Source organism: Antechinus flavipes, chromosome 1 (assembly GCF_016432865.1).
Source record: "Antechinus flavipes isolate AdamAnt ecotype Samford, QLD, Australia chromosome 1, AdamAnt_v2, whole genome shotgun sequence".
Lineage (NCBI taxonomy): Eukaryota > Metazoa > Chordata > Mammalia > Dasyuromorphia > Dasyuridae > Antechinus > Antechinus flavipes.
The window spans coordinates 382,840,563-382,867,614 of record NC_067398.1 but is presented as its reverse complement, the minus strand read 5'-3'; the positions used below and the strand labels follow the sequence as shown (position 1 = coordinate 382,867,614).

Here is a 27,052-nt window from a genome sequence, read left to right as displayed (position 1 = left end):
TGTAAAGGATTTTCATAGATACATTGGACTTGATTTCCCTAGAGCTCCTTAAAATTTTGTGATTTATTTGATCATCCTAAGCAAAACATTGCTATGTGTGCATGTGCTTTGGAAATAATTAGCTGTTTTGCATTATCTATGCCTCAGTCTCCTTCTGTTAATTTAAATAGCCAGATGTTAATTATATCAATTTTGTTATGTTTCATCAAAACAATGTGGCATCAAGATTCTTCCTGGTCTAAGTTTAATCTCTATTAGATTGCTTGTTGTCTCAGGGAGGGCGAAAGTGGAGAGAGGGAGAAAAGAATTGAAACACAAAATCTTACAGAAATGAATGCTGAAAAAATCTTGTTGGTAGTATGGTGTTGCAGTTCTGTATTTCAAGCTATCAATACCAGATGATAATCTTAGACTCTGGTAGAGTGAATGTGTATGATGTGCTCATTATCCATTGACTACAGAATGCATCTACTCTGCTTGGCTCCCTCCTATATGTATTATTTAAATTAATAATTTGCATTATTTGTTCTCCCTATATTTAATAGTGTTTTTTCCTTTTTTTTTTTTTTTTTTTATAAATGAATGCTTAACTCAAATATACAAATGAATCTGTAATCTCACTGATTTGACTATTCCCTATACAACCTATACATACCTACAATCTGGGTGACTTTTTTTATGCATGTTCTTCAATGTTCACTGCAAAGGATCTACCCAATTTATTTAAGGTATTCCTTGATATCTCCTGATATAAAGAATATACCTGAATCATTTGGAGCAGCTAGATGGCACCATAGAGGAATTAAGCCTTGAGTTAAGAAGACCTGAGTTCAAATACAACCTCAGACACTTATTAGTTGTCCCTGCACAAGTCACTTTGCCTCAGTTTCCTCATCAGTAAAATGAGTTGGAGAAAGACATAGAAACCATTCTCATATCTGCCAAAGAAACCCCAACTGGGGTCATGAAGACTCAGACATGACTGAACCAACATCATCAAAGTAGATCACTCAAGCTGTGCACCTGTTATTCCTCAATCATTCATTATGTGATCAGATATCTTTTACTATAGATACATTTTCCTGATGATATCTTTTATGTGTTGTTATAGAAGAAATTTTAGTTGGAGATATTTAAAAAATAATTTCTTAATAATAGAAGGATATGAGAATGGGAGGGAAAGGAAGAAAACATGAATAATCAAGATTTTAAAAAAAAAGAAGACTGTAGAAAATATTTTCAGCTGGAAACTTTGCAAATAAGATAATTGTCTATTTTTTTTTTCAGGATAGCTTAGGTACAATCAAGAAGAAAGATCATTCAATGGCCATTTTTCTTTCTCTTTAGGACCTGGACTTATTTTTATCATCTACCCTGAAGCAATTGCTACTCTCCCTTTGTCCTCTGCCTGGGCTGTGGTTTTCTTCATTATGCTTCTCACATTAGGGATCGACAGTGCTGTGAGTAACCTTGGAAGAGCCATGCTCAGAGATAAGGCACTAGTAGCTGACAGAGTTAAATCTTTATCAGTTCCATATAAGAGAATTTAGAATTTAGATCTTTACAAAGGGGCATCCTTTCTCAAGATTCCATACAGACTGATGTCCTTCAAACATTACAATATCATGCTTTTTCTTTATGTTGTCATATTCAAGCTTACTACTTATTGTATATTGAGCACATTTGAGATTGTTTCCTGCTGTTCTTTTATCTCAGAGAAACTATATCTCTTAAAAAAAAAAAAAAAGAGAGAGAGAGAGAGATTATTTCTGGAAGATTTCCTCTAGATCTTGCTCATCATGTGTGATGTCATGATGGAAAGAAAGGGTTTAGGCGGGGTAAAATATTCTCATGATTTGAATATTTGGAAATTATAGAACAGATGATTCAATAAATTATTTTTCTCATGTGAGTTCTTACAAGTCTTTAACAGAAGCTACTCTTTCTCTGTGCAAGGTTACCTGTTCTCTTCCTGACTTTTTTACCTTAATCATTTCCTGTCCTGGATCTTGGAGACCAATGTAGTTCAATTCAATGTTATTTGAATAACATTTATTTTAATTAATCACTTTATTAATTACTAACTTAATATCATTAAATTCAGTGCTAATTAAGACTTAATTCCGAGTGAGGCATTCTTTTACATCATGGCAACAAAAAAAATGCTATTGAACACTTTATATTTTACTTGGACAAGATCAAATTTATAAAAGCTAAGTATATTACACAGTAAGGAAGAAAGGGAAAACAAGGAAGAGATGAGACAAAGGCTCTAAGAACATTAAAGGAGGAAAGGAGCACTAGCAAAACTAAGACACCATGCTTGTGATCTCTGGTCCATAGAAACTGTATCCATGACCAGGCTAATTCCACACTAGAAAACAAAACAAAACTCTGTATTTGTGGGGTTCATGTAGATGATTGCTTGGAACCTTACTTAATGGATCAGGCAACAGCTACACAATTGAACAATTATGATGTGATCAAGCACCAACATAGTTATTAAATTTTTTCTATCAGTGATTTAAATTTTGTCCACCCAAGGAAATTTTCCTGTCACCTGAAACAACTCAGAAACCTGTTATTGTCATGTGCCTGCATATTCCACAATCATTTTGTGCCTAGAGACACATAAGAGATATTTGGACAGCAGGGGGCTTGGGATGAGAAGGAAGAAACAGTAGTTCTATTGCCTTAGTACAGACACCTTGGATCAATATAGAACTGTATAAACCTGTTTCCATTCCTGTTCAAATCTACTATGATAAAGGCAAACCCTGCAAGGCACGAAGAGCTTTACATGTAATTTCTTCCTTGTTCTGTTTATTCCATTTAGATGGGAGGAATGGAGTCTGTGATCACTGGGCTGATTGATGAATTTAAGTTTCTCCACCGGCACCGAGAGCTGTTCACCCTGTTCATTGTCTTGTCAACATTTCTAACCTCCCTCTTCTGCGTCACCAATGTATGTCACCGACACTCTAAATGTTAATCTGCCAACTTGATTCCTGAACTAGGTCTTCTACTGACGAGAAGCCCCTTTAAGCATGAGGGTATCTTTCCTGTGTACACAGTGTTTACATATTACATTTGGTTCTGCCAGATCAAATTTAAGCCCCAGAATTTATAGAAAGCAGCAACTTCTAAGGTGCCTCTGACTTGTCAGACCTTCTTTACCATTTTGGTCACTGAACTTAACTTTAACATCAAGGCATTTTGCTGAATTAAAATTTATTCTCAGGGATTTTGAATTTAAGACTGGAATTTGAATTGCTCCAATTAAAATTGGAACAAAGAGTCAAGTTGTTTTGGGACATGGCCAATAAAAGAATTTGTTTTCCTTGATTATGAATATTTATCATGAGGGTTTTATTTTTCCCCCCATGGGAAGGGGATACAAGGAAAAAAATATTAATTTTTTAAAATGTAGTCTTCATAGCATTTGCCCCTTCTACTCTTAAATTTAACATTAAGTCTTTGTTGTTTAATGACATTCTGTTGTGAATCCTTTTGTAAGTAAACAGTAACTTTTGTGAAATGAGTAATTACCAACTACTCAAGAGCAATGTGATCTGGAGAAAACATTGAATTCAAAGAGACTCTGTATTCTTGTCTCTGCTCAATTTCTTATTATAGCTTGTACCTGAAACAACACTCTTGACCTCTTTGGATCCAAGTTTCCTCATACATAAAATGAAGGAACTAAGAATGAGCTCTGAGGGCTTTAGATTCTATGATCTTTAGCAAAAATAATAATGGACATGCTTATAATACTTTAAAATTTAGATCTCATTATTTGTCACAACTTTGTGAGGTATGTAATGTGTTCATTTTTACATTCATTTTACAGATGAGGGAATTAGGTCCAAGAGAGGTAAAGTATCTGCCCGGATCTTTCTGATTTCACATTCAGTGTTTTAGGCATTATATTATAATTTCTACTCAATTCATATTTAATGCAATACCTAAAGCAAGATATCCTCATATCTTTGAGTATTAATATATTGGCTATTAAACATTCCGAATATCTTGAATCTCTAACAATCTCCTACCTCTTTCCCAGGGTGGCATTTATGTTTTTACACTGCTGGATCATTTTGCTGCAGGAACATCTATTCTTTTTGGGGTACTCATTGAAGCCATTGGGGTTGCATGGTTTTACGGTAAGAAAAGATGCCAAGTTTTATGATGGTATTATATGGTTGGGAATGAAACCCAGTTTCCTTGAATTCTTTGTGACTAGGTCTGAGTTCCCTTCAGCATGTTTATTAGTTGTACTGATGTTTTCATTGACAAAGCTAACTTGAAGATACAATAAATATTAGCTCATGAAATTTAGTTTCTGACTCCCTAGAATATGAAGGAATGTAGACCTGGCAATTGTTTTGTTAAATTAGAACAGTATAAATAAGCTGGCTAGTCAAGGCATGCAAAAAAAAAAAATACTACATTGATCAACTTACCCATCTAATAATTAAATTTCCACTGAACTTTGTGCTATATCAACAGTTTTGTAATTTTGTTTTGTTTTGTTTTGTTTTCTGAAGCAATTGGGATTAAGTGGCTTGCTTAGGGTCACACAGCTAGGAAGTATTAAGGGTCTAAGGCCAGCTTTGAACTCAGGTCCTCCTAACCTCAGGGCTGATGCTCTATCCATTGTGCCATCTAGCTGCCCCTATATCAACAGTTTAAATATGTTCCCAAGTATAGGTTTGTTTTTTTAATGTAATTATAAATATTGATGGAAGTTAGGAGGTGATACATCAATGTCAAAAGAGTAAGTTAAAAGTTCTTATTTATCAACTCTCAGGCAGCTTGGGGATATTTGCACAGTAACTTATAACTTACCATTTATAACTCCTGGCTCAGAACCTACAGTTCTGACCTCAATAGACTGTGTTTAAAGGAAACCTCATGGAGATTTCATAATTAATTATATCTGTATGTATTATATTCAGAGGCAAACCCTCTGAAATTCTCTTTCACAATTTTCCCCCCAAAAGTTCTCAGCTCCCAATAGAACATCAGCCTTCCAAGGCACAGGACATGGAATGAGTTATTAATAAGCAAAAATTACAGAAAGTACTTGTCTTTAACTCCATAGTCAACCAAGATAGCCCCTTTGGTGGGAGCCATGTATAGACTGGGTATCACCCTGGGTTTGAAGTCTCCCAATTTGACAAAAAAAAACTAAATATTCCTAAAGTTAAGCATTTTTTTCCCTTTATTGATCCCCTTTTCCAAAAGTCTTCCCCAAAAGTTGCCAAAATCTTTCTCAAGTTTTGTGTTGCTATCCTGAAATTGAAGTTGAAGTCCCCATATAGGAAAACCTCTTAGGGTTTCTACAGAATTGATTCCTTTCTCCTGGACCTTCCCAAACTTCATGACTCAGCATCAGTGAAAGGCACGTCTGGTTTTTCTTTTCTTTGTGGATATGTTCCCCATTGCACTCAAATATTCTGTAGCTCCCTCCAGCCTTCCCTGCCCTTCACACACATACACAGTATCATTCTCTCTTTGGAAACATCATGTAGAACTCAATGACAATATCTCATCACTCTATTGCATTATTAGTACAGCATCTGCAGCTACCATTTGCTTCCAAGTCTTTGGCTTTCTCAAAGAGAATTATAGTCTTCCCCCACTAAGAACCTGCCACCATGTTAGTTAATAGATATCCAGGTTGTTTTTATCTAGAAGCTAGAAGACAAGTGGATCTCTAGGCAGCTATGAATACTCAACTCAATCCATGGTTTCCAGAGCACACTCTTAGTCAAGTTAGGTGACTACATTCTTTTCACTTCTCCTCCACTCAGGATGCAGTCAATTGACCATCTCCTCATCCTTTGTGGTTAAATCTTTTTGACTTTAAGTGAAAATACTTGTGTCTTCCTTTCTAGTTCTTTTTTAAATTCCATTCATCCCCAACCTTCCCTAGGTTAGGATCATATGATTACTCTGATGCTCCAAGAAGTCTGAAGAAACACTAGAAAATTTTGAAGGGAAGGAGCAAATCTAAACTCTTCAGTAATTGCTCATCCAACTACTGGGATGTCAACAGTTTATGTTCCCATTATACTTCTACTAGTGAAACAGTCTGAGATTGTTCCTTTATATGAGAAAAACAACAGAAAATAGGCTTTTCCTTTCCCATAAGGTTTTCCTTCTCTATGATATCCTGACACAGTACAGTTTCTTCTTTTTTCCTTTAGCCTATAGAATATGTATAGAGCTAAAAAGCCCTTGCAACTTTTAAGAAAACAAATATGGTTTTTGAGGAGCAGAAACCATATTTATTTCCTCAAAAGAAATATGGACAAGAAAGTAGACTTTTATATATTCTGATATTATTATATGATATGATGTTATATATATTCTGATTTTTTTTTTATGTCTGATGCAAAAAGTTCCTACTAGAGAAGTTTTTCTAATTTCTCCCATATTTCAAGGACAAAAGTTCACAAATAGCACAGCAACATTTATACAGTTTGGGAAATATGTTTTGAATTTAGGTGCCAAAAAAAATGCCAAAAGTCTCTGTCTCTCTGTCTCTCTCTTCTCAACCTCACCTCCATTCCAAAGAAGTGTTATATAAATTTGTTTGCTGTATAATGAAACTTTCAAATTCAGCAATAATTGATATTCACATTTGGGGAAAAATAATTGCTTTAATCTCATGCTAAATTCAGCACTTAGCACAGTGTGCCTATAATAGGTGCTTAATTAATGTTTATAACTTGATTGATCATAAATATCTTAATTTGAAAAAGAGTGATTGGGTCTGGATATTAATTTTTCAGGGGGCTCCAAAATATCACTTATATTTTCTGCTCATGAACAATATATTCTTCCATTAACTCAGTACTTTTCTATAGTTTATTATTCCATCAATCAGTTAATTCAGAACATTGCAAATGGTTTCCACTACATAAAGCCCCTTAAAGACTGGCATGCAAGCAGTACCTTACATTAATAAAAGCCTAAATATGCCAAGGAACCAGGCCTGTTACATATATTCTAATTTCACCTCAGCCAATTGGAAGTCTTCAAATGATTGATTAGGTAAATACATGATGCAGACATATTGAGGCCATATGCCTAAGGAGTTTCTCTTTATTTTTCCACCATAAAACAAGAGAAAAATTCTTTCCAAAAGATATAGCTCTAGATATTAGATCCATTAAGGTTGCTTCATCATATCCATATTTTTCTGGAGAAAAAAATTTTTTAATTATTGCAGCAATCATAATTTAAAATTGAAATATCATTTATAATAGTTGAGAAATATATGATTGTTAATGATGTGAATTTATTGCTTTGATTAGGATTATAAGACCATTATAGTAAGATATAGGACCATAAATGCTAAATGTTATACATACTTCCAAACCTGGGTCTCCTTGATAGCAATCCAACTGACAGGTTTGGGGCCTTCAAAAAGACCCCCTGAATATCCCATCTATTGTGCCTAAAATTGTTGTTATTAACTAATCTATGGATTAACGCTATAATGAAATTCAAATGTTACTAGAGAAAGAATACATTAAGATACTAGTATCTCAGTTTGAATTGTTTTATTGTTAGTTACCTGACTAATTTAATCACAGCTGTGGTGAATGTGGGGTCATGATAAGTGTCTACTTTGATAGGGGCCTTCTGAAAGGCCCTCTGAGACTCATTTCCTGACTTAATCTAAATTTAACTCTTCTGACATCTGCCATATAACTCATCATATTGAATTATGGGGAGAAGAGAAATGTTGGGATTGGGATGATCCAATCACTGATAAGATTTAATTGATGGAAAGGGATATGTCATGGGTAAGATCTGATGTGGAGATAAGTAGAGAAAAATATTAGAACATAAGACCCTCCCCAAATTGGTAAACTCTCACAGGACTGGCCCCAAGGAGCTGGAGATGAGCATTAGGGTAAATCTTGTAAAAGATGGGTATGGCAATGAAATGGCAGAAAAAAAAAATACAGATAAAGAAAACCTATAGATGGGCTTTGCCTGTTTCACATTTTTGTCTGAGTTGCACCTGTGAGATAGATGCATTATTTTGCCTCTCAGAGGAAGAATGAAAAAGAAAGAATAACAACAACAAAAACAAGAAGAACAAGAATAAGAAGAACAAGAACAAGAATGAGAAGAATATGAAGAACAAGAACAGGAACAAAAAGAGGAGGAGGAAGAGGAGAACTTCAGGGAGGATCTTAGAAACTTAGTACTAAAGATCTCCAAATGAAGTAATTGTTGGCAGAATAAATATACTGCAAGTCTCATTATCACAGGTTAATTAATTTCTGAGGTTCTGAGTCATCTGCTCCAATTCAATTCATCGATAGATGTGTTTAGCCCTGGGTCATTCCCATTGTAATCCTTCCCTCCTCCCCAAATTAATATGGCAGGTCATATGGCAGCTATTAGAAGAGTTATCAAGGAGATGTCTAATATGCCTTCAGAAGGCCCCAACCAAAGTGGACAGCTTTCATGAGCCAAATCCACATCCCCTATGATCATCAATGTACCCAGTGACTCTCCATTATATATCATGATGATATATATCCATTATTGAATGTTTTTCTCTCTTTTTCAGGTGTTGGTCAGTTCAGTGATGACATTAAACAAATGATCGGTCGAAGACCTGGCTTGTATTGGCGGCTTTGCTGGAAGTTTGTCAGCCCCTGTTTTCTTTTGGTAAAATAATGTTTTTTTAATGACATTTTAAAAGGATAATTGTGTGATCATTTTTTACTCTTCACAAGTCTTTATCACTCTTTACTACTTACCTTTCTTCATTGCCTTCGACAAACAGATACACTCTTTTGGATTTTAAGAAGGAAGCAGGCTTAATTAGGGGAAAGAGTATGTAGAGGACTAATAAACCTAGGTCCTAAATCTAGTACTGAAATTTACAATTTGGGGCAAATGATTTAACTTCTCTTGGCTTCTGTTTCTTCCTTTATAAATTGAGTACATTGGAATAAATTATTTCTAATTTATAAATTCAGTTTCACTATTAAGCAAACTGAAGGAATTTGGAGTGTATAAGGGAATTTAGAGGTAGAACCTGTCACATTTCCTTGAGTGATATCTCCAGAAATGATATAATATTGTTTTTGGTTTTTAAAAGCCCTATATCTTGGATCCTTTTATTTTCTAATTTCTTCCTTTTGTGCCTTCCTTAAAAAATACAGATTTTGAAATTTTAAAAGATTTAATCCTAATCTAACAAGCTTTTTAAATAGCTACTGGCTATACTCTTGCTACTTCTGTCTTCATTCCTTTTTGATCAGAAATAACTGATACTGAATTGCCCTTGGGGAAGAGATAGGACAGAGTAAGAGAGTACCTATACATACTCATTTATGATCAAAATAGAAGAATTTACATCTTCAAAATGGACCAAAGGAAACTAGGAAAATTATCCTTTAATGCTTAAGTAAGTCCAAAAGCTCAACACCTTCATTTCCTTTTGTCAGGACAGGTTAGTTCCCATGGTTTCATTGTGGTTATAATGAAGTAAAGGTCAATAGTTCAATCCCTCTACTGTCCAGTTTGATTTATACAAATAACAAAATGCTTTTCTCCTCAGCTGCCCTATGGAGTTTGAACCCTGGGCAACAGTGGTCACAAAAGGAGGTCACAATAGAGGGCAGCTGGATCAGTATAAACCTGTCAACATTATGAAAATAACTCAAAGAATATTTCTGCTAATGAGTCGGTAGTATTGTTTTGTTAAGGTATTTATTCAGTGTCAATCACTAAATACTCAATACCGTGCTAAGTTCTTGGGGAACTCAAAGGAAAATTCTTACACTCTGTCAGGAAAATAAAATTAACATATGTGAAACAATTAGAAAACAAATCAGAACGAGGATTGTCTTTGTTTTTGTGTCCCTCATAAAACTTAGCATTTTAACATGTTCATGATAGGCACCCAATAAAAATATGTGAAACAGTGACTGAATTAATATTGTAGAATGTTCTGTTATAGTTGTTCAGAACCAAGCTAACTTTATTTCTAAAATGATGACCATTTAAAGCAATTTTATGAAAAGCCATATCATATAAAACCATACTATAATTAATAGAACAATTCTAAATTTCTTTCTGTCCCTTAGTTTTGTGTTTTGCTGTTGAAATATTTCATATCTATCCAGTTCTTCATGACTCCATTTGGAGTTTTCTTGTCAGAGACATTGAAGGATTTGGCCATTTCCTTCTCCAGTTCATTTTATGGATGAGGAAACTGAGGCATATAAGGTTAAGTGAGTTGCTCAGGGTCATATAGTTAGTAAGTCTCTCAGACCAATTTTTAACTCAATTGACTCTAGGCCCAGCACTCTCTACTGTGTCCCCTAGTAACCCTAGTTTTAGAAAAATTAGAAAAGTTCAAAGAAGAATGAAATATTTCTAAAACTCATTTGAAATTCCATCCCTTTTTATTAGCTCTCTTTTATATTTCTCAGTCTAAACTTTTAAGATATAATGATTTTTCCTGACAGATTTTTTCTGTCCCCTTTAACAATTAACTCTTCAATACATGGAAAATATTTTTTGTAATACATGAAATTGTAATACATGAAATACATTCAAATGTATTTCAATACATAAAAAATATTTGAAGTAATATTTTTGAGACTTATTTGAGATCAAGGCAATTTTCACTTGTGAGAGATAGAATTCAGATCATACTTTGTGAGACACATGAAAGACAATATCAAGAGATTTTGGTAGGTCTCATAAGATGAATTTAACAGCTATTCATTTCCAAAACAGAAGAAATCTTTATCACTTTACTCATTGTAGACATGTATCACAAAATTTTGAACCTACAATACTATTTCTATAATAACATGATTGTTGTGTAGTAGAAGGGGATAATAAATCATTATTATTTTATGTGTATGACCATTATTTATGTGGCTGATCATTTGAGATTTTCAAAAAATCAAATTTATTGAGAATGGCACATATGTAGAACAAGTCTCTCCCAGATGGTTTCTTTGATTCAATCATAGTTACAAATGCAACTCGTCTGAAAGATAATTTTTACCAAATCAAAGCTGTTTGACATGTGAAATTATAGCCCTGTTGAAAACAGTTCTTTTTCATAAATGTAGTGCTTAATGCGTAACTAATAAAATGAACCCAGAAAAAAAAATGTTACTTGATGAGAAATTGACCTCATCTAATCAGAACATAGCCAAAAACAGGAAATAAGCCCAAACAATTTTTGAACACCTAAAATAATTGCAAAATCCATGCACTAAAATTCATGCACTTTAATCCCAAGCAAGCTCCTCAGGTTCTTATTTACATTTATATCAGTGGTTTTGTTTTTTGGTTTTGTTTTTTTTTTTTGAACAGCCTCATCATTTAGCAAATAGCACTGGACCTGAGACCAGAAGACCTAGACTCAAATCCAAGGCTATTACTTCCAAGCTTTAACCATATTGAGTGACAGTTTCTTCATCTGTTAAATGGGGTTAATTATAGTTCACATAATAGAAAGAGTGCTGACCTGGATCCAAATCCCATTTCTGATATTAGCTGGGCAACCATAAACCAATTATTTGCCCTCTCTGAGGCCCCATTTTGTAAAATGGGGATATTTACCTGTAGTACCAACTTTATAGATACTTCACACTCTTTTGTGTCATCATAAAACATCTAAGAATTCCTAACAACTTTTCCTATTTATTCATATTATTTTTACATTTTATAAATAACTTTCTAGAAATCTGAAATGTTATTCAGGTATAGATTTGCTTGAAGAAGTAGTCTTGTTAAGAATAAATAATAAAAAGATATTGTTTTTAAATAATATTGATAGCTTTTGTTTTTACATGATCTTCATTTTAAAAATATCTTTTCTCCTTCCTACCTTAATGTAGACTTACCTCTTCTCCTATCAAAAGAGTCATTTCTTATAACAGAAGTTTTAAAAAAAAGGGGGGGGGAGAAATAAAGCAGTTTAGCAAAACTAACCAATATATCACCTAAATTTGACAACATATATAACATTCTACATTCATAGTACCCCAGCACTGCAAAGAATGGAGAATGTTATATTTTCTCTTTTCTTCTTCAGGAAGAAACCTAGTTAAAAGAACCACACAATGTTTGGTTTCATTTTTTTTTTTTACAAAGGACATTTAATTGAATAATCACATGGATTATTGGAAAAATTAAGAAAAAAGTCTAACATGTTCTAGAAAGTAAAATGATTTTCTCCTGCTAAATAATTGGATGCTGAGGGAGTGTGTGACATATCAGATAGAATTCTGTTTTTTGATTCAAGCAAACCAAATTCTGATAAGTATAGCTATGTAAATATGGATGTCATTTAACCTCTCTGACCTTAATTTCCAATGAGGATATAACCACATGTGAAATATCTTTTTATTTTCAGGATTGTCATGTGATTTAAATGACCTAACATATAAAGCATTATGTGCTTTAAAAGTGACATTCAGTCTTACATATATTAGGCACTTAATAAATGCTAATAAATTGGCTTTTCCTCTTTCCCTCCACTGTTTTCAGTTTGTGGTGGTGGTCAGCATTGTTACATTCAGACCACCCAATTATGGAACGTACATCTTTCCAGACTGGGCCAATGTGGTGGGCTGGATAATTGCTACTTCTTCCATGGCGATGGTACCGATTTATGCTACCTACAAATTCTGCAGTTTACCCGGATCTTTTCGTGAGGTATGTATTTATTTTGTCTAGGGCACTGTACTGGGTTTTTTGGTGTATTCCAGAAGCGACCATAATGTGTTTTCATCTCCTGGATTTCAGTTCTCCCTTTGTTCAGGAAGGTAAAGAATGGAGACGATAGTCAACAGAAAGAGAAGGGGATATAAGTGCATATTTTATGTGTGCATGTTTGTGTATATGTATATATCTACCTATAGATATATATGTGTGTGTGTGTGTGTGTGTATAGATAGATAAACAGACAGACAGATAAATATTGAACTTGGCAGTGCTGATCTAGGTGGACAGATGCTTGAATGCAGGTAGGAGTGAGATTGGAGGAAAACTGATCGTCACCTCACACTCTACCTGACAGGGATCCTCAAACTCCTGCGGGGTGGGGGGGTAGGGGGCAGATGCAGCAGCTGAGAACGATTATCCCTCTCACCCAGGGCTATGAAGTTTTTTTTTATTTAAAGGCCCACAAAACAAAGTTTTTGTTTTTACTATAGTCCGGCCCTCTAACAGTCTGAGGGACAGTGAACTGGCCCTCTATTTAAAAAGTTTGAGGACCCCTGCGGCATATCCAATGGTATGACACAAATTTTAAACTATTTGAGAAACATTGGTATGGAGAATTCTATATGTGTACTTTTCAACAGTATCATTCTTCAACACATTTTGGACTAAAACTGAGTTCTAATCTTGGTTCTGATAGTTGCATATAACTTTTCTAGACTTCAATTCATTTATTACCAATTAAGCAGAATAAATTCAATTATCACAAAGATCTCTTTCAACTCTATGATTCTATGAACACACAATTCTTGGGGAGGGGAGGAACAATATTGAGGCCTAATATTCTCTTTAAAGTTACATGAAGCTCATTTTAACATGCAGAAAAATTAGAGATTCCTAGAAATAATCCTTAGTTTTCATGCTGTGATATTTCTTAGAAATTGTTAAAATTGTAATGAACATTGAAATGATGTTGCTCAACATCAGTTGTGACAAATAGTGGGGTAGTGTTTCTAGAGGAGAAAGGGAATGAGGGAAGGGAAAGACTTGCCATGAGCTGAAGGCCTTCTTAAACTGTCATTGGGTTTTTTATGGGGCTTAGATATAGTTTATAAAGATTGAAATTAAAATTGTATTCCAAAGTTTGATTTTTTAAAAATTACTTTAGCCATCTACCTAGTTGTTATAGAGTTAAAACTGCTGCTATTATGTTGTGTGACAAAAACCAACTTGAAGTTTTATTGGAAAAACAAACTAAATAGGTTAAACTCTATGAGGTGACAGAGCTATCTAGAGCAAGGGTTTTAAATCACTAGTGCAAGGGTCAGTTCTGGCTTGTAGCAAATTTTTGCTAATCTGTAAGATTTTGGGGGTAGCTAGGATGAACAGTGCATAGATTGCTAAACCTAGAGTCCAGAAGGCCTGAGTTCAAATCTGATCTCATAGACTTACTGGCTGTGTGACTTGGGCAAATCATTTAACTATATTTGCCAACCAGTCCAGTACTTTGCCAAGAATATCCTCAAATGGGGACACAAAGTGTCAGACACAATTGAAAACAACTAAACAACAAAACTTGTATTACTAAATGCTCTTCCTATGAACTCAAAAAAAAGTTTCTTCCTTCTCAATGAATCTTGCTTATCACACTCCTGCCTTCCTTCTCTTCTTGGGTCCCCATACTTAATCATTGCATCCCTTCATAAACATACACACATACACAATTGGACAGACATTGCATGGAATATGAAATGGGGAAGAAATAAACAATTTCTTTAGATATTTTATAAGACCAAAGCATACTCAGACTTGAAAAACATGGATCTGGAGTGCCTGGAGTGCTCTTTTAAGAATTAGAGTTGCATCTCTCACATATTATTCCCACCTTTTCTTTTTCTTACGATTATCCTCTTTTTTTTTTCCTTCATAGCATTTTTTATTTTTAATAATAGCTTTTTGTTTTAAAAATACATGCAAATATAGTTTTCAACATTCACCCTTGTAAAGTTCCTCTTCCTTCTCACTCCTACCATCCCCTTGACAGCAAGTAATCCAATATAAGTTAAATATGTGCAATTTTTCTAAACATATTTCCACATTTATTATGCTGCACATGAAAAATCAAATCAAAAAGGAAAAACATGAGAAAGAAAAAAGCAAGCAAACAACAAAAAATGTAAAAATACTATGTTGTGATCCCCATAGTCTTCTTTCTGGATGTAGATGGCTCTCTCCATCACAAATCTTCTGGAATTGGCCTGAATCACCTCATTCCTACTACTATTCTTAAACAAATAAATATGGAAACATTACTGTAATGAAAGAAAAAGAGAGATCCATGGAACTTTCAAAATCACTCAGAAAGTATACTGCCTTAACTATAAAAGGGAGGGAGAAAAATATAAAAATCAAGGAATAATACTGAAGAATTGATGATTTTAAAAGAACTCTGTCTATCCAATAGTTACCTGCCATAATTTTAAATGATTTAGAAGAATAAGAAGCACTTTGGCTTGGAAATCTGAGTGTCAGGAAAGTCTAGTCCAAGATTTCCCAATAATAATAAATAAATCTATGAATTTAAGAATCTGCTACTCTTGAATCTGTTTGCAAGAGAAGTCACTGTCAAACCATGTCTGGCTTTGCTAGAAAAGTGAGGGGAGTAATTACTTCTCCCTTAAAAGATTGAGATTTTGGCAAGATAGTTATCATTTCCAAAGAACTATAAGAAGAAAATTGGAAAATTCTTTATAAAGTATTTGACAAACGGGAGTGTGTGCTTTGCTTTGTAATTTATCATATCTATACCCATTTTGTGATAATGATGATACATGAGACAATGTACAGAGTTTTCAGAATGTATTTCTCTCATTTTGAGCCTAGGAATTCTTACTCAGAGAAAACCATTTATCTAGGCCAGCTAGATTATAACAGATTATAGATTTAGGGAGGTCTTTGCATAAGTTCCTTTTGATTCCTCCAGTAATTCACAATTCTTTCTCCAAAAGTCCAATTATTGGACAATATAATAATTGCTTTGTGTGTTTTTGGTCCATTTCAGGCCTATCAACTTACAGTATTTAATCATCTTGACAATATTAGTGAAGACCTCTCATCAAAGAGATGTTAGCATTTTTTTAAACAAAATACCTGGGAAAAGCTATCTAAATCAAAATCATGAATCATTAGTAATAAGTTTTAGGTTATCAGGGAAGTTATTTTGGAACATAACTTTAACCACATAAGTGGCTATTTATTCTGTTAATACAAGTAATATATTATAGTAGGAAACATTTCACTTTACCTATGAAATGAAGAAATGTCAATATGATTCCTTATACTTATAAAATCTTGATTTAGGTTAAAAAAAAGTTGTAGGTGGAACTAATTTTAAATATAATTAGCTGAGCAGTACAGGGAGCTAAATCCATCAGCCCTAAAATTAGAGCTAGACCTAGGATCAAATCCTGATTTTACTACTTGCTACCAATGTGACTTTGCACAAGTTACTTATACGATCTGGGCCCAAGCTTATCATCTATAGAATGAATAGAATAAATTAAATGTCCTCTGAGGTTCATTTAAGTTCTAAATCTATGGATCTAAAATCTATTAAATTGTTTCTGTGAAGATGGTAAGCTACTAATTTGATCAGTTCATAGACCAATAGTTATCTGTTGTTTGGCTTATTTTTTATATCAATGTCTTTTCTGAAAAAGCAATCTCAATCCAGCCCTGGATATCTTCTAATGTTAACTAATATTTTCCATGGATTTCTTTCAGAAATTAGCTTATGCAATCACTCCTGAGAAAGAACATGGCCTGGTAGAAAATGGGGAAGTGCGTCAATTCACTGTAAGTAATCACTGCATGGAGAAGAAAAGGTTTTAATCTTGGGCAGTGGCAGAAGTTTTAGTACTTCCTGGCCTTGAGCATGTACTGCTATAGACAGCAACCTCTCTAAACAACTTTCACAAGGTACCACTGATGAAAGCATCTTTTACCTGGTGACGCACTTTCCAATAGCCACAGTTAGACTGAGTCTTGGACAACAGGTGCAACGTTCATTGCTAGGCATATACCCAATGTCTTTCCAACTTGTTAGGATCTAACAGAACTTGTGTGCCTCTGAGAACCCAAAATTACATATAAGCTGTCAAATATGAGGCATCAGGCTTCAGAGAGGGCTTATATTATGCATTTAATTAATGAAAGTATATTTATTGAGATCAAATGCAATAAAATTCCTAAAAATGGATAACTAGTTATCTATATATTAACTAGTTATCCATAATATTACCTGTTTAATATTCACGTATACAAGGCACTATTTTATATATACTGCATATGTCAAAAGAACAACATATCAAATCAGAGCTATAGGACATCTTGCTGGAATAACTTACACATATAGTAATAGCTACACTAATTAGAGCAATGACCTAGCTTGCTAATTATTGAGAAACTTTCCATTCCTGTGATTAGATGAACAATTCTGGGTAGTTTAAACTCAGGAAATTTACCCTATTATTGCCTTGACTTAAATACTCCATTTTAGCCTCTTGAGAGAAGCTTCAGTGATGCATCTGAGTTAAAGGCAACCCTGAGACACACATCACTCTAGTAGACTTTTAATATTTGAGATAGAATTGCACATAGATGCCACCTTCCAGACTTCAAAGAAAGCCATTTTGGATTAAACCACTATTAATAAAAGAGCAAGAATATTTCTCTTTTTCTATTCCCCAATTAAGGTATGAGAGTATGGAGATATACATATATATATATATATATACATACACACATATGTATATGCATATGTATATTCTAAAGACTTAGATTCTATATAAAGAGAAAGATGAGTTATCCTCATGTTTGATATGGTTACTGCTTTAGATATCCCTATAGCCAAAGCAACTAGACAATCTGTATTGGATAGAGGTCTGAAATTAGGAATTAGGAAGACCTGAGTTCAAATACAACTTCAAACACTCATTAATTATGTGATCTAAGGCAAGTCATTTAACTTCAGACTCCATTTCCTCAATTGTAAAATAGAGAAAATAATAGCACCTATCCCTCAGGGTTGTTATAAAGATCAAATAAAATATTTGTACCTGGATTTAAGTGTTATATAAATGTTAGCTATTACCATTAGCCAATAATGGTGCATGTGCTGATTTGCTAAGGTTCTGATTTCATATTTGTTGTCAAATGGATAAGGTTCAAAATTAGACCAAATCAAGAACTGCCATAATAATAGGGTGGATAAGAGATGTCACTTGAAGCCTAAATGGCTATTTGTTCAAATACATCAAATCTCAAGAAACTAAAATAGGCGGGTAGATAGTCATTATCACTGATTTGTATGCCTGAGATTTTCTTTTAAATCTACAAAATAAAATAGAGATACAGATTTTAAACCTTTCCTATTATCTGATTGAGGATTTAGAAATCCTTTCAAGGTCTAAATCCTAAGATCCCAGCCATACAGAGCAACTGGTCAGCCCTGTTATTTGACTAGTTGGGATAAAATTTATCAAGCTCTATTATTTGATCCTCACAACCCTGTGAAATAGAAGGTCTGGATATTGTTCTCATTTACAAAAGGGGAAATTGAGTTTCAGAGAAATGAGTTGGTAAAATATTAAGAGATAGAATTCAAATCCAGATCTCTATTCTGACTCCAAATTCAGAGTCCTATACCACATAGCTTATTTTATATATCATCAGTCAGCTGAGGAGTTCTGTAACCAGAGCACTTGATCTGGAGTCAGGAAGTTATTATTGTTGAGTCGTGTCTAACTCTTCATGGAAACCCATTTGGGGTTTTTAGGCAAAAATTCTGGAGTGGTTTGGCCATTCCTCCTCCCATTCATTTTGGAGATGGGGAACTGAAGCAAAAAGAGTTAAGTGATTTTCCCAGTGTCACATAACTAGGTATTTAAACTGTTGTCCTCCTGATTCCAAAGCCACCTAACTTTCTGTTGTCAGGAAAACCCAAGTTCAAATTTGACTTCGCTACCTGTATGAACAAGTCACCTAATATCTGTCTTTCTCAGTTTCCACAGCTATGAAATGGAAACAGTAATAGCACTTACCTCTCAGGGTTATCGTGAGGATCCCATGAGATATTTGCAAAGTGCTTCACAAACTTCAAAATACTATATAAATGCTATTTATTGTTGTTATTATCAGTCACTTCCTAATGATATATACCTTTTGCTGGACTGGGGGTTCTCAAAATGTGGTTTGGGGACCAGTGCTAGTCTGTGACAGTTCCCTAAGTGATCTAAGGAATGCTCAGAGAATCACAGATTTAGAACTGAAAAGGGGCCTTGGAAATCATGTAGTCCAGGACTTTTTTAACTTTGACCACTCCTCACCCTTTTTCACCCAAGAAAATTTTACATGACTTCATCTTGAATCTGAGCCGAGGTGTTTGTGGAAGTGTTCCTGTGTGCACAGTACGAAGTGTGAATGTTGTATCAAGGCTGCAGTGAATTTACATGGGCTGCAGGAAACACTTTGGATTCATCACCTATTTGATTTTGAATTAATTTTTGGCTATTGTGTTCAAAAATCTTTTAATATTGTCTAATTTTTTTAGGGTCTCTGCATCAGATTACATAACCCCATGTGGGATCATGACACAGAGTTTAAAAAGTTTTCATCTAGGCCAAAACTACTGATAAAGAAATTGAGACTAAGAGTAGATAAGCTAAGGGGGGCAAGTGGTATAGGTAGATATAACACTAATCCTAGAGTCAGAAGGACTTGAGTTCAAATCCAGCCTCAGATACTCCAGTTGTGTGACTTTGGGCAAGTAATTTGACCCAAAGTGCCTCAAATTACAAACAAACAAAAAGTTGACCTAAGGCCACACAGTTAGCAAGAGGTCTATTGTCACAAATTTAAAATATGGGGTCCCTTTTTTGTTTACTTTTTTTTTACAAATTAATAATAACTGCCCTTTCCAGAATATTTTACATATGTATATGTAAATATATATAAAGTACTCACATGTTTTTACTTTTGTTTACAAATTAATAATAACTGCCATTTCCAGAATATTTTACATATGTATATGTAAATATATATAAAGTACTTACATGTGTATATATACACACACACATATATATATATATAAAATCTTATTTGACTGTAATATATAAAAGAGTCCCTTTTTGTTACTTCATCAAAAATAATGCTAATCTTTCCTTATATTTCAGCTGTGTGACCTTGGTGTTCTGAGCCAGGTCTCAGAATAATACTTCTGAGATCTTTGTAGATAATAAAATGGCATTAAAAACAACTTTACTCATCACAAGAATTTTTTTTAAAAAATAGAACTATGAGTTGTATAAAGAACATAAAATTCTACTCTATTCCAGTTCCATAATTAGCAACAGGCCCTAATCAGTCAGGAAAGTATTCCCTCAAGCAGAAGGACCGTTGATAAACCTTTTGACACCAATTCCCCCTTAGCTACATTTTCTGTATTGTAAGCAGCAAGGAAGTCAAATAACTTCTTCACCACCTTAAAACACGAGTCCCTCCTGATTTAAGGACATTAGGTGAAAAAAGAGAATGAATTGAAGAGAAACTAAAAGATGGGAAAGGATGGTGGGATGGAAAGAAAAAAAAAAGAGTTGGAGAAGCTCCTGCCTGGCAGTAGAAGCATGGATATCATCCCATCTCCTCCTGTGCGCTGACTGAATAGCCTGGCCACTCTTCCTCAGTGAAGGCATCTATAATATCCCACTAAGCAGAGGGATAGAACAATAAAGTCCTATCAAACTTGGGAAAGGCCCTTCAACTCTTTGAACCCCATTATCCTCATCTCTAAATGAGGGATTTGAATTGATATGCTGAAATTAACTTCTACCAACTAGCTAATTGGCAAATTGTCATGTCAGTATAAGCATTTATATCTTTGAAATCACAACAGGTGCTATAAAAAAGGACTTGATTTGTTGTTTTGTTGATTTTCTAGATTTAAGAAAGTTATGGAGAAAATATTAATTAGGCAGATTAAACTTAAAAGGATATAGCGAGTCCTTTGTTTTTTTCTGGAGAACTTTAAATATTTACCAGCACTCCCCTGACTAGGTCCCTTTCTGCTTTGATATTCTATTATTTTATGTTGAGTTTTCTTTGCAATTGGCAAGTAAGAGCAGATAGTGAATGATAGTAGGCTAAGTGACTCATTGAGTATTTAGCCTTGTTGAAATGATTTATAGACTGAAAAAGATTGAGAACCATAAGCATCAATTACTTCCATCCACTCCTTAGATTTCCCATGTAAAGCACCATTCAAAATGGAAATTTATTTTTTTTCTTTTTTCAGCTTCGCCATTGGCTAATGGTGTAGAATTATGTGAAGAAAGAAGAAAATGTGAATCATCTTAGAAAGAATAATCAAAACATGAACTGATGGAGAAGGGAAGGCTATTTTTACTATGTAACCTCTTCTTTACTGCAAAGGAGAAAAAGAAAAAAGAAAAAATAATTTCTCTTCTTACTGCACAGTGTCTGCACCAAGGGATAAGTTATTGTTATTGTCCTGTGCTGGTTAAATATAGCATACAATTAGTGTGGTGAGTTCTTTGGTTCAAATGCTCAGTCACTACTAGGAGGAAAAAGCAAATCACTTTATGCTATTCATGCAGAGCCCTTTGTCCAAATCACACTTAAGGTCACAGGAATATAACCTACAGCATCTTCTTTATGTTTTCTTGGTGAATTTGGAGAGAAAGGAATATCTTAGTCAATATCTATCAGAAATGTGTTATGTTGCAAATTTGAGTGTCTATTACTAACTTATAGGTAATTTCTACAGAAACCAACTATTCCATTTTGTTTAATTGTGATAATGTGAAACAACAAATAAAAGTAATTCTTGATTTCAGACCATTTAAAAAATCTCTAGTTCAAAATTAAGGCTACCAAAAAAAGAATTATGATTATGTATAATATATAATAGTGGTATATTTAGGAAACCATCAAGGTCAAATGTATGTTAAGTATGATCAGAGATTTTTAAAAATTCATTTTCACTTAGTTGAGAGGAAAAGAGAGGTTGAATTAGCTTTATACAACTTTATACCTAGTAGCTTGGAGAATTCAGAACAATCCAATATGACTTGGCTCTGAACTGAGTTAACAGAAAAGTAAGTCACATTTATTGAGCAACCTCGTGGACACAACAGAACAGAATTTCAGAACCACAAGGGGCATTCAGTTGCCAAATGCAGGTACAGTTATGTGAATCTCATAGCTGTGTATCATCATAGGGACATCTAATTACGAAGTGGCCAGCCATTCTATGCCTAGTTTTATAATATAGAAAGAAACATGTTCTGGAATATTAGCTGCCTACATAATGTGTGTCTTGATCTTCCAATCACAGCCCCTCTTCAGATATGGTACCATTTATGAATGATTCATTCTTGCATGTCTGTCTTTGTAACAATAATGGTACCGTGCCACAGACTGTAATTTGCTTGTGGAATGAGACAAAATCTTGAAATGTCATACAAATACATTGCACCTTTTGGGTATATTGATTAAAAATGCTGTATTATAATAGTTCAGATTGATTGGCAGAGCCTGTCTGAAATTATGAATTTATTTCTTTCAGAGATGAAATAAAATTCATTTGTTGACACTGAGTGCCAATATCCTGCCAAGGAATTCAGAATAGCACAACTTATAGCCTAGTTCTTCTTTTGACTGAGCTATCTGCCATCAGATTTATACCTGACAGCTCAAGTATTTTCATTCTCTATAGCTAGAGCAGTGACTTAGCTTGAATGGATTTTTTTCCCAGTGGTCATGAGATGATTTATCATGATTGAGTTATTCAACTCTAAATTTATCCACATTGATGAGTCATAACAGGTTGTAGGGAAAACAAAAAAGATAATAAGAAGACAGAGATGCCTTATAATCTAGCCATGCACAACAAAGCCAGAGCCCACATAATTCATGTTGCTCTAAACCCAGCGTTCTTAACCTTTTTGTGTCATAGATCCCTCTAGGAGGCTGGTGGAGCCTACACACCCCCTTCTCTGAATGTTTTTAAATGCATGCAATAAAATACACAAAGGAAACCAATTATATTGAAATAATTATTTTTAAAAAATATTTGAGTTGATGGAATTCAGGTCAAGAACCTCTATTCTCTAGTCACAATTGACATTATAGAACAATGTATCTTATCACAGATTCACATATGAAAATTCAATTCAAAGATCTGAAAGAAAAAAATGTTGACACAGGAGAACAATGATGCTTAAGGAGGAATACATTCATATACTATAACTACAAGCAATCCTAAAACATACCCAAAATGTGGAATAGAGTAGCACATTTGTACTGTCAAGAGAGATAGATTCTAATTTCTGCTGTGTCTTTTGCTATCCTGTAAACTTTTAACAATTTATAACCAGAGTCTCACTCATATGATATGGGGCAAGTACCTCTCAGAGTTGTAAGAACCAAATAACTTACTTGTATAATCATTATTTATTGATTTGTGATAAAAACTAGATTCTAATATAATGTTAAATGTAGAACATGCTACCCTGTAATTAGTAATGGAAAGAACCTTTTGTGTTAAAAAAAATAATAATAATATTTTACTCTGGTGCTGTACCATCTGAAAGGATGAAAGAAAAAGAAATGAAGGAAGGAAAAAAAGGAAGGATGGAATGAGGAAACAAAAGAATGAAAGAAGGATCTCTATTCTAAACTAAACAGCTTTGACTTAAGGCTAAAGGTATTAATTATTCATTTTATTTCTTTTAAATGTACACACTAGACAACAATATTCATTTTAATGTTAGGAGAATGTTTTTAGATATCCTATTAAATAGGCAGAAATACTACATAATGGGGTGAGATTAAAAGTTTAGCTCTTATTATGGCTACTTCCAATCCTTAATTACTTAAATATCCCTAACAAGAATATCTCATCATAGATATTTTTCAAAAATTATCGAGCTTATTATGTGATATTTCCCATAGAAGGAATACATGTGTCATTATTCTAAGCACATGTTGAGAGCTTTTGAGTCTATAATGTTTGTATGAAAACTTGTATAATAGCTGTTGAAAACTGAGGTGCTGTTAATGAATGTGGAAAAATACCAATGACTTTTTTTTAAAGCAACTTCTAGTTATGTCTTACCTGTAGGTTTCTGAACCCACTAGTCTATTTCCCAGATGTCTAATGCATGTGGAAAATGAAGTCGGACCAATGCCTAAAGAACTTTGTGGGACATCATAGTTTGTTGTCTATAACTTTGTTTTGTGCTTGTGGTAGAGAGGAATCCAATGTATATATTCTTCTCAGTTTAAGTTTATTGTTTCTATGTACTTTGTGTAGAAAACTTGATGTCATAAATGTTGATTCATGTTTCACTAATCAATAAATATCTTGTCTGGGTCACTACTAACAATAAAATTCTAAATAGAAAAAACATCCTACCTTAAGAAAATGGGCACTATTTGTTTCTGTTGATTAAATTTTTGATTGTTTCTCATAGCTAAAAATTCTCACTTAAGTGAACCAAATCTTTTAGTAAGTAAATGATGAGATCTTTGGTGCTATTATATAATAAAAGATAGGTTACACCTGAGTATAGGACATCCCACTAAAATGAGGTCTATTTGAAAGAAAACTAATGTACAGGTAATCACTGAAAAATAATACATCATTGGTCATCCTGCCATTTAGGGGAGGGGGTGGGGGGAAGAAGGGGAAGAATTGGAACAAAAGTTTGGCGATTGTCAATGCTGTAAAATTACCCATGCATATAACTTGTAAATAAAAAGCTATTTAAAAAAAAAAAGAAAAGAAAAATAATACATCTCTTAAGCTGCCCTTCGGTTTGAGAAAGAGAAGATGGACTAATAGTATGATAAGAATGATGGGTTACCAACAGGTAGCCTGTACACTATAGTCATATTCTTGGTTTATTACAAGAAAACAAAGAAAACTGTTGGAATGATGAATAGATCTCTTAGAATGAACTTAGTGGAGTTAGAAAACAAGAATCATTCAGGGATAGATGGAGAACAATCTGAATCAGTCATGTTTCTTTTATATAGACTTTGATTGAGTAAGCAGTCCTAAACTCATCCACACTGGAGAGTTGAGATGGGTTGTAGAGAAAACTAAAAGGATAACAAGAAACTGAGAGATCTTATACTCTAGTCATGTACAAGAAAGAAAAGACCATATAATTCATGTTGCTCTATACCAGGAGTTCTTAACCATTTTCATATCATAGATCTCTTTGTCAGTCTGGTAAAGCCTATGCCTCTTCCTCAAAATATTTTTAAGTATGCACAATAAAATATAAAGGATTACAAAGGAAATCAGTTATTTTGAAATAGTTATAAAATTCTTTTAAAAAAATTAATGACATCCAGGTTTAAAAACACCAACTCTACCTTAAGGATAAATGTTCATTAATTTTATTTCCTTTAAATACATACATTATATAATCACTTTATTTTATTTATTTTAAATGCATACACTATATTTTAATGTTGATTTTGTTGAGTATTGTTGTTTAATGCTGATTACCAAGGATACATTGCTTAGATTGCCTTTATTTATCAAATTTACAAATTATGTACCTACATTACGTAAGGCATAGGGAATGGAACTCTGATTTCATTGGTGGGGAAATTTGGGATGAGATAATTCTCTCTACCAATGCAAGTCAGGGTCTTCTTTGCAATTTATAATCTTAAGAGTTCCCTAGAACACAAGGAAGTTAAGGGATTTACTCTATTTACAACTCCACTAAATCAGAATAGAAACAGACCTAGATCTTGCTGGTTCTGAGATTAGCTCTCTTTGTACTGAACCTCAGTCACAATGAACTCCACATTCTCTGTCATTCTCTGTCTCTATGACTCTAAATCTTTCTTTTTTAACCATCACTTCTGCTAAGCAGATAGATCTGTTTTGAGAAAGCTAGACATAGATTTGAAGATAAATCTAAAGATTTATTTCAGTTTAAGTATAGAATACTTAAAGTAATAGAATTCAGACATAGAAAAATACCTAGATTTATAAAGTGGGAAGGGGAAATCAGAAAGGGTTCATGTAGAAGCTAGTATTTGAAGTATCTTGAAGGAAGAGATTGTGTAATGTGGAGATGAGGACAGAGTACATTCCTGACATGGAAGCAGTTAGGGCAAAAGCCAAAATACAGAAGATGGAATACCTTGTGAAATGATTAGAAAATAAAGTCAATTGAGGGTCATTCCCAAAAGACAAAAGAAAGAAAATGGCATAAGACACTTAAGGAGAAAAGAGAAGATTGGGAATAGCTGCTGTGAAGGGTGAGAATTGATCTGAAATTTATATATAGCATTAAGAGCTTAGTCCAGATTAGATGACATCAATTTATAGTGGTCTTATTGGCATGTTTTTCTGACTTCCTCAAGCGACACTTAGAATCATCCAAGTTAGAAGAGAAAGAAACACAGAAATAAACAAAGGGAAGAATAGAGACAGAAACAGAGAAAAAAGGATAGAAGGCTATGATCAGAAAGAAACATAAGGTCACAGCTCATTGATAGGTAACTATTGTGGGTCATGGTGTGATCAAGGCCCTCTGGGTGAATAAAGTATAATGAAAGTATAGATCATGAAAGATAAGGGTAATATTTGATGTATATATTGAAGTCCTTGAATATGAGAGCAGGGGTTAGGATGGAGGAGGTTGCAAGTCAACAATTGAACAATTTAAAAAAGAAATAAGAAAGAGAGAGAATGACTTAGAGCTTGTTACTTGACTGCAACAAGGATCTGGACAGGTTCATTTAAGATGGATGGAGAAAATAACAAGGAGAGATTGAGGCACAATGCAGCAGAGGGAGGGTCTTCATGTGGCATTGAGGAAGGAGAAAGGAGTGTGCTTCTTTCTGGGCCAATGTCCCAATGAAAGAGATTCATTTAGGAGAGCTATGCTTCAAGAGTACAAGAAGGCAGAAGGAATGTAAAAAGATAAACATCTAAAATGAAGGGGAATTTGTTAACATAAGAATGGAGGGGAATGGGTGGAATGAAATAATACAAAGTAAAGTAAGCAGAACCAAAAATATAATATATATAATAATTACAACAATGTAAAAAAAAAAAAAGAAGAAGAAAACAACTACATTCCAAAAATTTTTAAATGAATATAACAAAACAACTACATTCTGAAAAATTAAAAGTGAATATAATAAAATTAGAAAGATCAATCAGGAAGGGATAGAGCAAAGATGTCAGAGAGTAGACAGGTCTTTGTTTGAG

The 27,052-nt window shown here is 33.7% G+C and overlaps 1 protein-coding gene across 1 annotated transcript in view; it reads left to right on the top strand.

Moving 5' to 3' along the window:
- Nucleotides 1-25,072, top strand: part of SLC6A3 (solute carrier family 6 member 3) — an 83,490-nt gene extending 58,418 nt beyond the window's left edge. The window contains exons 8-14 of the mRNA XM_051969809.1: nucleotides 1,348-1,460; nucleotides 2,837-2,965; nucleotides 4,064-4,163; nucleotides 8,600-8,700; nucleotides 12,556-12,723; nucleotides 16,513-16,584; nucleotides 21,080-25,072. Coding sequence (XP_051825769.1) covers nucleotides 1,348-1,460; nucleotides 2,837-2,965; nucleotides 4,064-4,163; nucleotides 8,600-8,700; nucleotides 12,556-12,723; nucleotides 16,513-16,584; nucleotides 21,080-21,103 — 707 coding nt within the window. The 3' untranslated portion in view covers nucleotides 21,104-25,072. The remainder of the gene's footprint in view (nucleotides 1-1,347; nucleotides 1,461-2,836; nucleotides 2,966-4,063; nucleotides 4,164-8,599; nucleotides 8,701-12,555; nucleotides 12,724-16,512; nucleotides 16,585-21,079) is intronic.
- The last annotated feature ends 1,980 nt before the right edge of the window (nucleotides 25,073-27,052 follow it).